The 12,675-nt window shown below is 40.2% G+C and overlaps 1 protein-coding gene across 3 annotated transcripts in view; it reads left to right on the top strand.

The window, feature by feature from the left end:
* The window catches only part of fam131bb (family with sequence similarity 131 member Bb), a 44,813-nt gene extending 36,177 nt beyond the window's left edge, over positions 1-8,636 (top strand). For all 3 annotated transcript variants that reach the window (XM_041792703.1, XM_041792702.1, XM_041792701.1), the window contains 3 exons: positions 188-498; positions 1,375-1,641; positions 5,066-8,636. In XM_041792703.1, coding sequence (XP_041648637.1) covers positions 188-498; positions 1,375-1,641; positions 5,066-5,275 — 788 coding nt within the window. In that variant the 3' untranslated portion in view covers positions 5,276-8,636. The remainder of the gene's footprint in view (positions 1-187; positions 499-1,374; positions 1,642-5,065) is intronic.
* The last annotated feature ends 4,039 nt before the right edge of the window (positions 8,637-12,675 follow it).

The following is a 12,675-nucleotide window of genomic DNA, read 5'->3' as shown; positions in this document are numbered from 1 at the left end:
CAAGCGATGAATCAACAGAGTACAAACAATTTCAGAGTTTCTAATACCATGAAGATGTTTCATCAGAATTATCTCATATCTTGTGTTGTTCCTGCTTTTAAATCCATCACATCATTTTCCTGTTGTCACTGATTTCATAAGTCTGCAGAACTCCATAAGCAGCATCTTTCTTTTCCACGTTTTCCAGATCAGATGCTGCACCAGTCTTCAGTGGAGGTGTGGCCTCACACGTACGTCTCCCAGGGCCACTACTGCCTCTCCTCCTCGGACGCCTGGGAGCCCATCAACAACGATCCCTCTGGTGTGGCGTCTCCCCCTGCTGGCTCCTACGTTATGGGCACTGAGGGGTATGACGGGCAGGCGGCGGCTCACTTCTTGTCGCAGCAGCAGCAGCAGCAGTTGGCTCTCCAGCAGCAGAGCCAGCTCCAGCAGCTGCAGCAGATCCAACAGATCCAGCACTACCAGCAACAGCAGCTCCTGCAGTATCAGCAACAACAGGTGAGTATCATGGAGGTACTCATGTTGATATGATGGTGCAAAATGTGGGAAATGGGAAGCTGAATTAAAATGTCTCAGTCAGTCCAATTCCCTGTTATCATTATTTTCAATAAAGGACATTCGATTAAATATGCCTACAAATCATTAGCCTGTTCATTCATACTGTTTATCTTTGCCGCTTTAATCTTAACCACCCCCCATTGTTGGACACATTGGTTCAAAATTAAGGAAAGTTGATGACATAGTCATATGAATACCTTAAAAATGTAAACAAAAGACATGAGGACACTTAAGTTTTTATGACTATTTCTATTATTCTTTCTCTTGATTTCTGACATTCTGTTTTTTTTTTTCTCAGAAAACACCTATGACATGACTATGCCTGCCCATAATGATTTACAAAAGCATTAAATGGAAGCTAAGGTTATTGGAAAGGTAGTACTGTTACTGTGGTGAGCACTGATGGGTAATATGAGGGTCAGTACACAGCAGAATCGGTCAGCTATCACTGATCTGACTTCTTGGAATAATTTGTCTTTTGTACAGCTAAAAAAACTCTAAACTCAAGGCTTGTTTAATGTTAGCAGAGCAGTGTTTCCCTGAAAAAGAAAGTTGGAGTCAAAATGAAATGACAAATCTTTATTCATCAAAATATAAAAGATGCTTTCCTCCTTCTTGACACAGATGAAAACATTATTGATCCTTGGCAGAGCCAGAAAATGGGTTATCTGTTGCCTTCCTAATCCGTTTTTTGTTGTCTGTCGACTCAAGGCTGTGTGTGCTTTGTCAAACTATTTGATGCAGTGTAACCTCTGACATAAACAAGCCCCAGATCTCCACTCTGTCGCTAACACTTCCTTCCCACTCCGTCTGCAGTCACTGGAGCACCGGCTGCACAGCGCCAACCACTCTTTGCAAGCGACACCTAACAGCACTATCCACAGTTTGGTCCATCCCGCTCACCCGCCATTGGTGGATCTGTGGAACACGGGGCAGATGGAGGCCTATCAGGCGGAGGCTGGAGGCTTCATGGGTGTGTCGGCGGTGGTAGAGCCGAGCCTCTGTGTTCCCTCTGGAGAGGAGGTGGTGGGAACAGAACACTCCCCGCTGCTGGAGCAGCACGAGGAGGAGGAGGAGGTCAAGGTGAGGAGAAGGCAGGGCGTAGATTAGATAAAATTACATCTCTGCTGTTTAATTTTTGATCTGTGAGCTGCTGAGTGAGCACTGTGAGATGCTCTAGTGATACCTTTATTCCTTTAACTACAAATGATGTGTCATTTACTCTCATTACATCAGATTTGGTTCCACAGGCTTTTAGGATTTATTTTAGTAAACCCGAGCAAGAGTTGTTTTTGCTAGCGTGGTAAGAGTCAGTGCTGAAATGATTTAAGTGAGAATTTGCTGCTTTTCTGATCTCTGTCATGTCTGCTTTAGTTTGATTGTACTTTGACAGAATGTGTTTCACATTTTACACATTTTATAGGCTAATAGAATAATAAAATAATCAGTGAGAACACTAGGTTTCACCAAAATTCAAAGCAGCAGTCATTAGTCAGTTAGTGATCAAAACAGAGGGATCAATCGCCTCCACAGTACCTGTTCTGAAGAACTTAGTTTAACTCAGCAACATTGTTTCAAAGGTGTTTTATATCTACAGTACTTTAATGCGTCCTTTTAAATGATTAGATTACATCATCTTTTAGGGAGGTTTCCACAGTATGGTTAAAAAAAAGAAAACAGTCAAGTTCACAGAAAGTGTGTTACAAACTGAGGAGGTTGACTTGAAAGAAGTAAGCATTTATAATGCAAGGAGGATCAAATGAAAAACACTCATGAGTTGCATCATGGGGATTTTAGGAATCAGAGTTTTTGAAGCTCCAGACTAAAACACTGGAGATGAAAAAGGATATTTTATCTTGCACATCACATGTGACCAGTCTTGTTTAATCTGGTTTTAAGTGAATCCCCCCCTGTGGAAGGGTAATATTAGGTTCCTGAAGTGTTTCTTGAATTAAGAAAAAGTATTGATGTCATATTATGTATATCTACTTGTTGTCAATAACATTTTTTTTTTAACAGAGCCTGTGGCTGCAAAACTGTCTAGTTGTCTTTTTTTTGCTTCACAAAAAACAATACTTGACTCTCAGCTTTTGATTGAATGATATCTTTCTTTCGAACATGTACATGAAAACTCAAAAACTGTTTAACAGTTTAGTCTTACTCCTTTAATATCTGCTAACATTTATCAAAACTTCCTAACTGAAATCAAAACATTGTTACAACTTTACCATCAACTTTCAAACTAGTGCACTGTGTATGTATATGGTATTTTACTCATACAGAAAATAGACAAGACGTTTTCAAACATACCTACTGTATATACATATTTACCATAAGCTGAAATATTTTATTCCCAATAAAAACAAACACTTCGTCATAATTATTTATTATGGTACCTTATTAGAATCATGTCTTTATACCTATTTTCAACATAGACAGTTTACTGTTACCAGCGATGGATTCTCATTTCAGTGAACTTCGGAACTGTCTTTGATTTAATCCTTAAAATGGGATTCAGTCTATTTATCTATTAATAATACATTGGAATAATGGAAATAATCGCAGACTTTTAGTTAAAGGAATAGCTAGTTTCATAAGTGATGAATTAGAGGTGTATTGTAATCTGGGGACTGTATATTGATATGGATGATATGCCTCCATCTCCCCTGTTGTACAAAAGTGAAGCCAAAACCCCCCGGTGACAAGAACTGCCTTACAGCGCTAGTGGTGTCATTTGGAGCCAAGACATGCAGGGAATTTGTCTGACTGGTGGAACTGCAGGATTGAAGTCATAGCCTATTCTGCTAACTGAAGCACACATTTAACTTAATAAACAATGAAGATGTCTCATGCTGTGTCCTAACTACATGCTATGCAAGCAGGCTTCAGTGACAATATCAGCTTGATTCCTTATTATAGTATCCAGACAGTGTGAGCAGTGCAGTGGGAAGCATGAGGATTTGCCGTCACCTCGCTCCTATTTTCCTCTGCCACTCACGTAGATATGGGCAAGGAACAGGAGAATAGGTAGAAGACAAGGCATCAGGAGTGTTGGACAAGAGTATCCTTGATTTTCTTTACTTTCCTCACTCAGCAGAGCCTGTTTATATATATATTTTTTTTTTTACAAAGTATAGTCATGCATTAAGATGTCCATATCCATGTTAAAAATGATATGCTCTAACTTGTGTATACATGGAGGTCTGGAGCTCACAGTGTACAGCAGAGCCAATTCTGGTTTTGGTTTGAAGTGGATGCACAGAGTTATGACAAGTTCTGTGACTGTTGCATTGAGCTCAGCTCAGACCAAACATTCACGATGAGACAAGTTAAAACTGGCAACTACCTGTGATGGACTGCCCTGGAACTTTCTGAAAGCCTTCCAGTTCACACCACAACAACTGGTTTTATCTTGCAAATACTCTGCTCTGAAAAAATCTTTCATTCAGATCAGTTTGTCAATAAATACATGATTTCCAGTTAGAATTTTTTTCTTTATTAGCAGTTATTATTTTGCACTTATTACCTTTCTTTATATTTGGCAGTGTGGCTGTTCTGGGATCCCCCTGGCCTTCCACAAGCCTATGCGGAAAACATCAAACAGGAAGAGCTCATGTTCCTGCCTATCCTGTGCCTATGAGGAAAGCCTGAGGCAGGGAGAGAAGCAACAAAAACCCCAGAGTAGAGCAGGCATCAAGGACCTTGCAATGACACTGATTAAGTCAGAAGCAAGCAAAAGAAGGAGCTGGGGTGGAGGAGGGTTGCAAAAAGCGGCTGGCAGAGGGAGCAGCCAAGTGTAGCCAGGCTAGGGTAGTTTATATATGGCAGCATGAGTGCGATTAGCCAATAGCGTGCATAAAGCAAATCATCTGGTCATTAGCTGATGAGGGCTTGTGTGAGATCAGCTGATCTTATCTTTATGGCAGTGCTTGACTCTGTGGCCTGCCTGAATTAACGCTATACCCTCGATTTGATGGTGTTAGATTTCCATTTCCCATTTATCTGCTCACAACATCTAAAAACCAGCTACTGGTGATTTAACAAACTGAATTGCAGGCAATAACATCAACCAACCTGATTTGGCCCATTGCACACTGCTGGGGCTGCCCTCTGGGCTATAGTCTCAGTATGTTTCCTCCAATTATTTCTCCTTAACTTGATGCTCACAGCATTGGAAGAGCCTCATTTGTCATTCTTTATGTCAAATATATTCTCTCCAGATCAAATAACTAAATAAAATATAAGTCTTCATAAGAATTAATATTTTGACATAAATTAGTGTTATAACAACTTACCATCAAAACAGAATCATGGTTTGAGAAAAAGAAATTTGACATGTATTTTAAACTTATGCTTCAACCCATGTCCCATCTGTAAACATGGAGGAGGTGGGGTTAATGACCTGTTCTGCTCTAAATAGTTTGGTTTCACTTTGAAGTGGATGTCGTTTGTACATCTGAATGCAGCCTTTGACATGAACCTTCTTGTGTGTTTTTCCGGTGCCCAGGAGGAGGAGGTGACACTTTGCATGGAGCCAGAGTCAGCCATGTTGACTCCACCAACGCAACAAGGAGACGCCTCCGGTGGAAGCAGTCCAGGACAACCGCCTGCAGAACCAATCACAGAGCGAAAGGCTTCTGATGTCAGCTCCGGCCTCGTTCAGACGCTAGAGGAGAAGGACGAGGAGGGACCTGCCCCTTCCATGGCAACCAACTGAGCTCCTTGCTGTCAAGGGACTCCTTATGACAAAAAAAACTGACCGGGGGAGTCAGCGAGGAATGAGCGTAATAATAAAAATATATATCTATTAATCTGTCCCTTTTCAGGTATCAACAACACCACTTTTTGGTTGCCAGATGAATTCTTCAGACTGGTGAGAAACAAATTTAGAAATGGACTCACAATGAGACGAGAGCTGATGCAACAAAGGACACCTATTTCTTTGTAAGCCTTACATCCCAAAGGTAACGGAGGAGAGGAGAGAGGACGCTGAAGAGGAGGAGGTAGAGGAGGAGCACCCACTAATGGAGATGTTTCCATTAGGGAAATGAAACCACAAGAGAAGAGGGGAACGGAACATGCATGCTTTTTATGAAGACAAGCAACTCGACCCTGTCATCGTCTTATAATAATAATAATGAAAATCTACTATAAGAAAACATTATAACAAGAATAATTTTGTAAGAAAGCAAAAAAGAACAAGACAAAAATTCTATGTATAAGTGTACTATAAGATGTAACGTTTTCCTATTGGAGAACTACTCTGTTTACAGCTGTTACTCAACATATTAGTGTTTAATCAAATTTAGTTCCCTGTTGCGTCAAACATACACTGTATACTTTAAAACCCAAACAGTTCCACGTGTAATTAAAGTAGGCTCAGAAATGTCGGCATTTCAGTGAAATGCAGATTAACCCTCAAAGATAAATTGATGATGTGGCACCACGATGCCCGAGGCACAACCCAGGGACAGGCGCGTCCTGCTGACTGCACACACTGAACCCTGCACAGATAAGGATTGTACTGTAAGATAGTGTGCTTCCTACTCTGTCTCTGTATGCATGTTTCTTCAGAGTACTATGGAGTACCTGTACTATACAGCACTGTATAGACTTTGCACTGAACCATAGTATCCCGGGTGGGGCCGCAGTGGGCCTGCGGTGAGTTTTTCATGGCGGAGGAATAAAGACAGAGCTGCATAAGCGAATCTTTTTTGCACTGATGCAATCCTACAGATCAGAGGTTGCCTTCGGACTGTCCATGTTACCCAGTTCCCACTCTGAAAGCTTTCAGCACCACCGACAACCAAAACCGAGCCACTTAACAACACAAAACCCTCAGCTGCTTGTTTTTTGTTTTGTTTGTTTTTTCTTTTTTTTGTTCCACAGACGTCGCTGTGATAAATTGAGGATGATAACCACTATTTGAATGTACTGGATGAAACGCTAGCGTTCGTTTTTGATGTCTCCTCACGGTCCACATGGGACAGATTGAACAAGATAAGTCTTTAAACTTGGGGAAGGAAGGGAGCTGCTGCAGATGGATTCACTGCTTGCTCGCCTACTCTAACACTACACACTAACACACACAAACACACACAAATATCTAAATTGTAACCAGCAATAGGCAGGCAGAACACTGGCGTCCCAACAGCCCAGTGTCAGCTCTGTCACATAGATGTAAATAGTCTGAGAATATTTAAAAAATCGCCTCTCACATGCAGTCACAACTGTTCTAGTAAAGTCTGATTTCTTTATTTTTTTACACCTCTCAGTCCCAATTTATTTTGGGATTGCTCTCAAGCTTTCAGTCTATTATTTTTTTTTCTCATGTGAACCGCCGCTCAGAGACAAATGAAACGGAGGAATGTTTGTGTTGTAAATAGAGCGATTATCACCCATGAGAGTCCTTTAGTGGGGACACAAAGATTCAACAGATGTAGGTCTGAGTTACAGCCTGCGTGCCGCTCAATCAGCCAATCAGGGAACAGAAGAGAAGACTTGGACTGAACACTGGAGCCGAACAGATCGGTGTCTTCCTGCTCGTCGTGATTACTGTGAAGCAGCTGCCTAGAGTGTGATAGTGATTCTAATGATGTTTGAGGAAGCATGTTTTCATTTCCTTTCTTTTGCTTTCGCCTAAGGAGGTTACGGGTGTTACCCGGTGAGAAGAAACAGTTTTAAAAAACCATGGACAGGACTGTGTGTGCATGACTCACTGGCGAACGTTACAACAACACAACGACCACTGTTTCCATCTTTTCTCTGTCGGGGAGCACCTTCTCCTCTCACTTTGATGATTGTGTGAGAAACTTTCAAGATAAAAAACAACAAAACGAAATGGCTTATTGACTTGAATGACTTTTATTTATTGATTGCTTCTTTATGCAATGCTGGGGACAATGTTTATTTTTCTACTAACTTGTTGAAATCCCCTCCAGTATGAGTTAGAATAGGTGTCATGGTTGTAAAGCAGTCTTGTTTCTGTCCGGTTTTGAGCACTTTATGGTAAAAATAAAGCATCACCTTGACTACTTTGTTAGGAATGGAAATTTGGCAGCTCTTATTTACAAATTAATTTTATTTAGTGTTAAAAATCCCTGATTCTGGGGCTCAAAACTGCAAACAGAATGCCTTTACACAATCACACGTATTCCTTTATTTATTGAACAATTACTTGGTGGGGAGGAATAATATGACAGCTTGTACAGAGTATGATTTTATGTAGGTTTAAACCCTTTGAGGAGCAGTGTCTATTTCATCGGATTACACATTTAAAAAGATCACGTCTTGAATTTATTCAAAAACGTGATATTAAGCTTGATGAAAAGACACTACTTCAATGTGGGCTCTTTTTTTAATTTATCAAGATTTCAATGAATGAATAAACCAATAATGAGAAGCCAAATATATTCCTGTGGATGTTAAGGTTTTCTGATTACATCTTTGTTAACCAACTGGTGCGCAGTTCTTCTTTTTGTAAAAGTCTACTGCCATCTTCCAAGAGTTACAGAAATTTTCTGCAAGCATGATGCTCAAAATTCTGCTTCTGGTTCTCTGCCTTTCTCCCTCACTTTCTCTTTCTATCTCTTTGTATCCGTTCTGTATACTTGTGTCTGTTTGTCTGTCTGTCAGTGTAGAGTCAGTCGTCTGCTGTCTTTTTGGAAGAATCACTGCCTGAAAAAACACATTTTCACATCAACCAAAGGGGAAACGAGGCAATCAGACACGTATCATAGATATAATTTGGTAACTTGTGGCAAGAAAAAAGAAACTGCTGTAAATTTGCTGGATGGCTTCTGTAAAAGTCTGTATAAAATTGGATTTATTTGTTTAAAAATGAGCCGGTGTGACTGGTGGGACCAGTGTGCACTCATGACACACCTATGCATGCTAGCTGGACAGTTGTCACAGGATGGTTCTTCCACGTGGTCCCTTCCTACTCTTCTTCTCTCCTTTTCTGTCTCTGTTTCTCCCTTCCCCTCTTTTTCCTGCACGACACAACCTCCAACACCACCTCCTTTTCCCTGTCTCCTCTTCTTTTCCTCTGGTGGAGAAAGAGCAAATAAACAAACCAACAAATGGCATTTTTCTTGTGCAGATGTGTGGATATCTTTCACAGGTTCTCAAACTTTCACCTTTTTTTATCTCAAGACCTTAAACACGTGTGATTTGTCAGTTTTTAAACCATGTTTGGCGGTCGTTGCTATCTCAGGCCAACTCATTGGTGCTTGTCAGACAAACACAGCAATCACTAAGGAACTGGCAGCAGTGTAATCCAGCGTGTCATGCTTTTCCAAAAACATTCCTCTCCTGTCCTTATCAGGGATTTTACGCCAGGAGAATATTAATGACAGATTCTCCGAGACAGGGCCTCCTCTGTGGGGACGAGCTGCTTATTTGTTCAAGCTCACACAGAAATCACAGACTGAAGTAGACTGTTTGACCTTCATGGCAGAAAAAAATGTTTATATTTTCACACATATTCTCTTTTGAGCCTGAATGCTGGCATGCAGACACATCACTGAGGTGCTGTGTCGGTTTTGGCTTGAGATAGGAAATACACAGTATCCAACAAGGGCAAACTGCAACAGCCTGTTCAATTTCCACTAGGAGAGATGAGCTGTAAATTCAGTATGATGCAAATCCAAAGTAAATGCAATAACTGAGATGGAAAAACATGGAAAAATGGGATTCAAAGATGCAATAAAGCATGCTGTAAAACCACTGAACAATGCAGAGAATTCAAAACATTCACGCCAGAAACAATCTGCAAAAGGAAAATGCAGCAAATCCGGTCATCAGTGCAAAGGTGCTCCAGGCCTGCAGGGGCATTGAGTGGAACAGTCTATTAATGATGGCAGGGAGATGGAGAAAGGTTGCATTTATACTGGTGTTTTGCATCTGTTTTTTTTTTGTTTTTTTTTTTTTGGAGCTCATTTGTAGTTATTAGAATCATTCAGTCTGCTGCTGGCTGGCAACCCTTGTTGAACACTGAAGAAATACAGTGCAAGAATGTGGTTGTTTAAGTAAGAGATTAGTAAATTAGAAGAAAATCAGATGACAAAGCTGTTCTGTGCGTTACAACAATAAGAAAAGGTGAGCCCAGTGATTCAGCCGTGCCTGGAGAGGCGAGCTTACTTGTAATTTATCCCCCTATCTCTGGCCAGCTACTGCCGTCCTTGCTGCCAGTTGACAGTACATCATACAGTGCTTGCAAATTATGATGCCCCCCACCCTTGATGGTCTGACCTTGACAGTCTTTGCTGACCAACAAAAGCAGCAACCATTAACAGCCAATTAGAAGTAAAATAAGACAAGACATGATTTCACTATCCTGGGAAAAAAATTATGATGAGCATCAAAGTGAGTGTACTCTAAGGCCTATTCCACACATAGGTGGGTTCCTTTTGAAAAATGTAGGTTGTCTTCCTTCACTTTCAAAAATAATCCTGTCCACACAAGTTGCGTTGTCAAACATCTTCATCCACATAAAAATGCAAAAAATGTACTTATGTGGTGTAGAAAGTGTGCCATGTCAACAGGGCTCTGTCCTTCAATGTGTGGGCAAAGCACCTCACTCAGAGACAGGAATGATGGGAACCTTTTTTCACTGTTCCTCTGCAGTGACCATTTTCCCATCAACCCCTAAATGAGTCTCATTAAAAACGTCTAATATGGAGTTTGTGTCTTTAGATTATTGTTTAGAGAAGCACTGACCTCAGTGGTGCATTCAGGTGTCTGTTAATAGAGATAGTGGGAGAGCAACTGCACGGTTAGGCTATCACCAGCATCTTTTGTTTTAGGAGTATAATGATGATCCATACTTTTCCCTAATATACACAATAATTCCAAAAAGGCTTCCACAGACTTATTTTATCATTGAATGAGGCTTCCCTGTACTTGGCACATCTTGAGCTCTTTTAGATTTCTTGAGTAATCTTTTGGTCTATTATACCAGGCTTCTTTATTATAGCAGCACATTCCAGACTGTCTTTACATTTCTGCAGTGTTTGATTTTCTTTCTCTGTTCATAAACTATCTGTTTTTTATGAGCCATTTTCCCCTTTAGAAATGATCTCACTGCATCAGCAGCCATGCTTGTAAATAAAAGCATTCCCTTTCAGGCTGTTTCCAGAAAGAATGGCATGATTTAGTGGCCACATTGCTTCTTTCGCCATATAAACAAAATTGATAACACCACTCACCACTGGCATCAAACAGGAGAAACTGGCACAGTGATATTTCAAGCTCAAAACTCTGGAGGGAGTTATTCAAGAGGCACATTGTCAGTGAGCTAAAGCGCTGTTTGCATTTTACGAAAGGCCACAACACAGATAAAAAATAAATAAATACTCACCTTCATGTGAAACTTAAGTTTAAAATACACAGACTTGTTTTTGAAACTGATTACATTTTAAGTCTTAACTAGTGTAAATACATTTTTTGAGTAATCTTCAATGATTTGATAAAACTCAAAACAGAGGCAGCTGATTACATAAAGAATTAATGTAACTGAAAAAAATTGATTTGTTTAGCAGCAGGTACTTAGCGTTTTTAAGTTATATCAACTTAATTTTACTATTTATGTCAGATTAACTTTTCCTTTTTAAGTTAAACTACCCCGATGAAATTTTTCCTACACTTCAAAATTCTTTTAAATCCAACTAAAACATGTTTAAGTACTTTTCATAAAACTTCATGTTCTCACCCTTTATTCTTATCACCAACTTTATCATGAACATTTATGCCACTCAAGATACGCCAACTTCAATGACTACAAGTGACAGTAACTGAGAGGTTTCACACTAGACCAGGAAGTCCTCTTCCATCATGTTCAGTTCTACTCCTGGTTCAGTTAGTTTCAGACCTGTCTAACTGAACCAGTAACTTCACTCATGGTGCAAAAGTGTAACCAGACACGCCAGACACATCCATCTGGGAAAGCTTCAATAGGAAACGTATGAGAAAAGGCAGAGGATTTGAAAAAAAACTCGGAGTGTGATTGGCTTAACGTTCTGTCTGTAACATCTCCACGGGCCAAACAGAGCAACGAAACACGTGACGTAGCAGCTATGGAGCAGCGCTTGCGCTGCTACCAAGGATTAACAGGAAACATGGCGACTATAGACACGTTAGTATTCGACTTTTGTCGTTTTTGAAAAGAAAACAACTCACTGCTGATCTTTGTTCTTCTTTTCATGAAGACATGTCATCAAGTTCTGATAAAACTGGTGCTTTAGCAGCATCCACCCTAATCTCTTCCTCCATAACTGCACCAGCTCTTGCTGCTGCTTGTTTACGTCACGACACTGCCGTGCCTGGTAGTACTGCCCCTAATCGCTGATTGGTCCTGTCACTGGCTAACCGGGCCCAAATGGTTCAGACGGGGGCTTAACAAGATAGATTCGCCAGTGAAGAACAAGGAAGTGGGCGTATCCATCTGCTTTACAAGGTTAGCAAAAGTGTACTTCTAGGAAAACTGCAGATTAAGTGATGATTGTCAAATAATTTGAGTACAATAACAATAATTACCTGAAGTGATGTTTTCTATTAATTCAGAAAACAGAGCTGAAATAGCTGTTTTTGGATTTTTAAGTTAATGCAACTTGTTTTTTCTAACAACCTTAAACTGTTTGGTCTTTCAGTGTGGACTAAACGTAGGAGACTAAACAGCAAGTGGACATACTTTATATACCTGCGTATATACCTGCGTAAACCCTGTAATACATCACTGAGTGGGCCCTAACAAGGACCCACAAACAAAAAAGAGATACACTGATAAAAAAAGATTAACAGATGTAATTACTTCTTCAGACATTCAGACACTTGTTATAACCCAAAATCCTTAGCGTTATCATTGTTTAAGCTAATAGGTGCTGATCTTGATAACCTCAGAGTAGACAGAGGCCAGATTTAGTCTTGACAGGCGCTTTGGGAGCCAGACTTTCAATTTAATTAAAATAAATATTTTGGTCCAACTAACATATTGTATTAGTTTTTTTTATCTTCTTTCCAAATGTAAACTAGAAAAGCACTCAGAGAATGCAGACCTCCGCCATTAGCCCTATGTCCCAATAGTGAAGAATCCTTTAATAAATTTCTGGATCTGTCCCC

The sequence above is a fragment of the Cheilinus undulatus genome, linkage group 8 (genome assembly GCF_018320785.1).
Source record: "Cheilinus undulatus linkage group 8, ASM1832078v1, whole genome shotgun sequence".
Lineage (NCBI taxonomy): Eukaryota > Metazoa > Chordata > Actinopteri > Labriformes > Labridae > Cheilinus > Cheilinus undulatus.
Note: the sequence above shows the minus strand (reverse complement) of the source record. Positions and strands in the feature narration are given on the sequence as shown.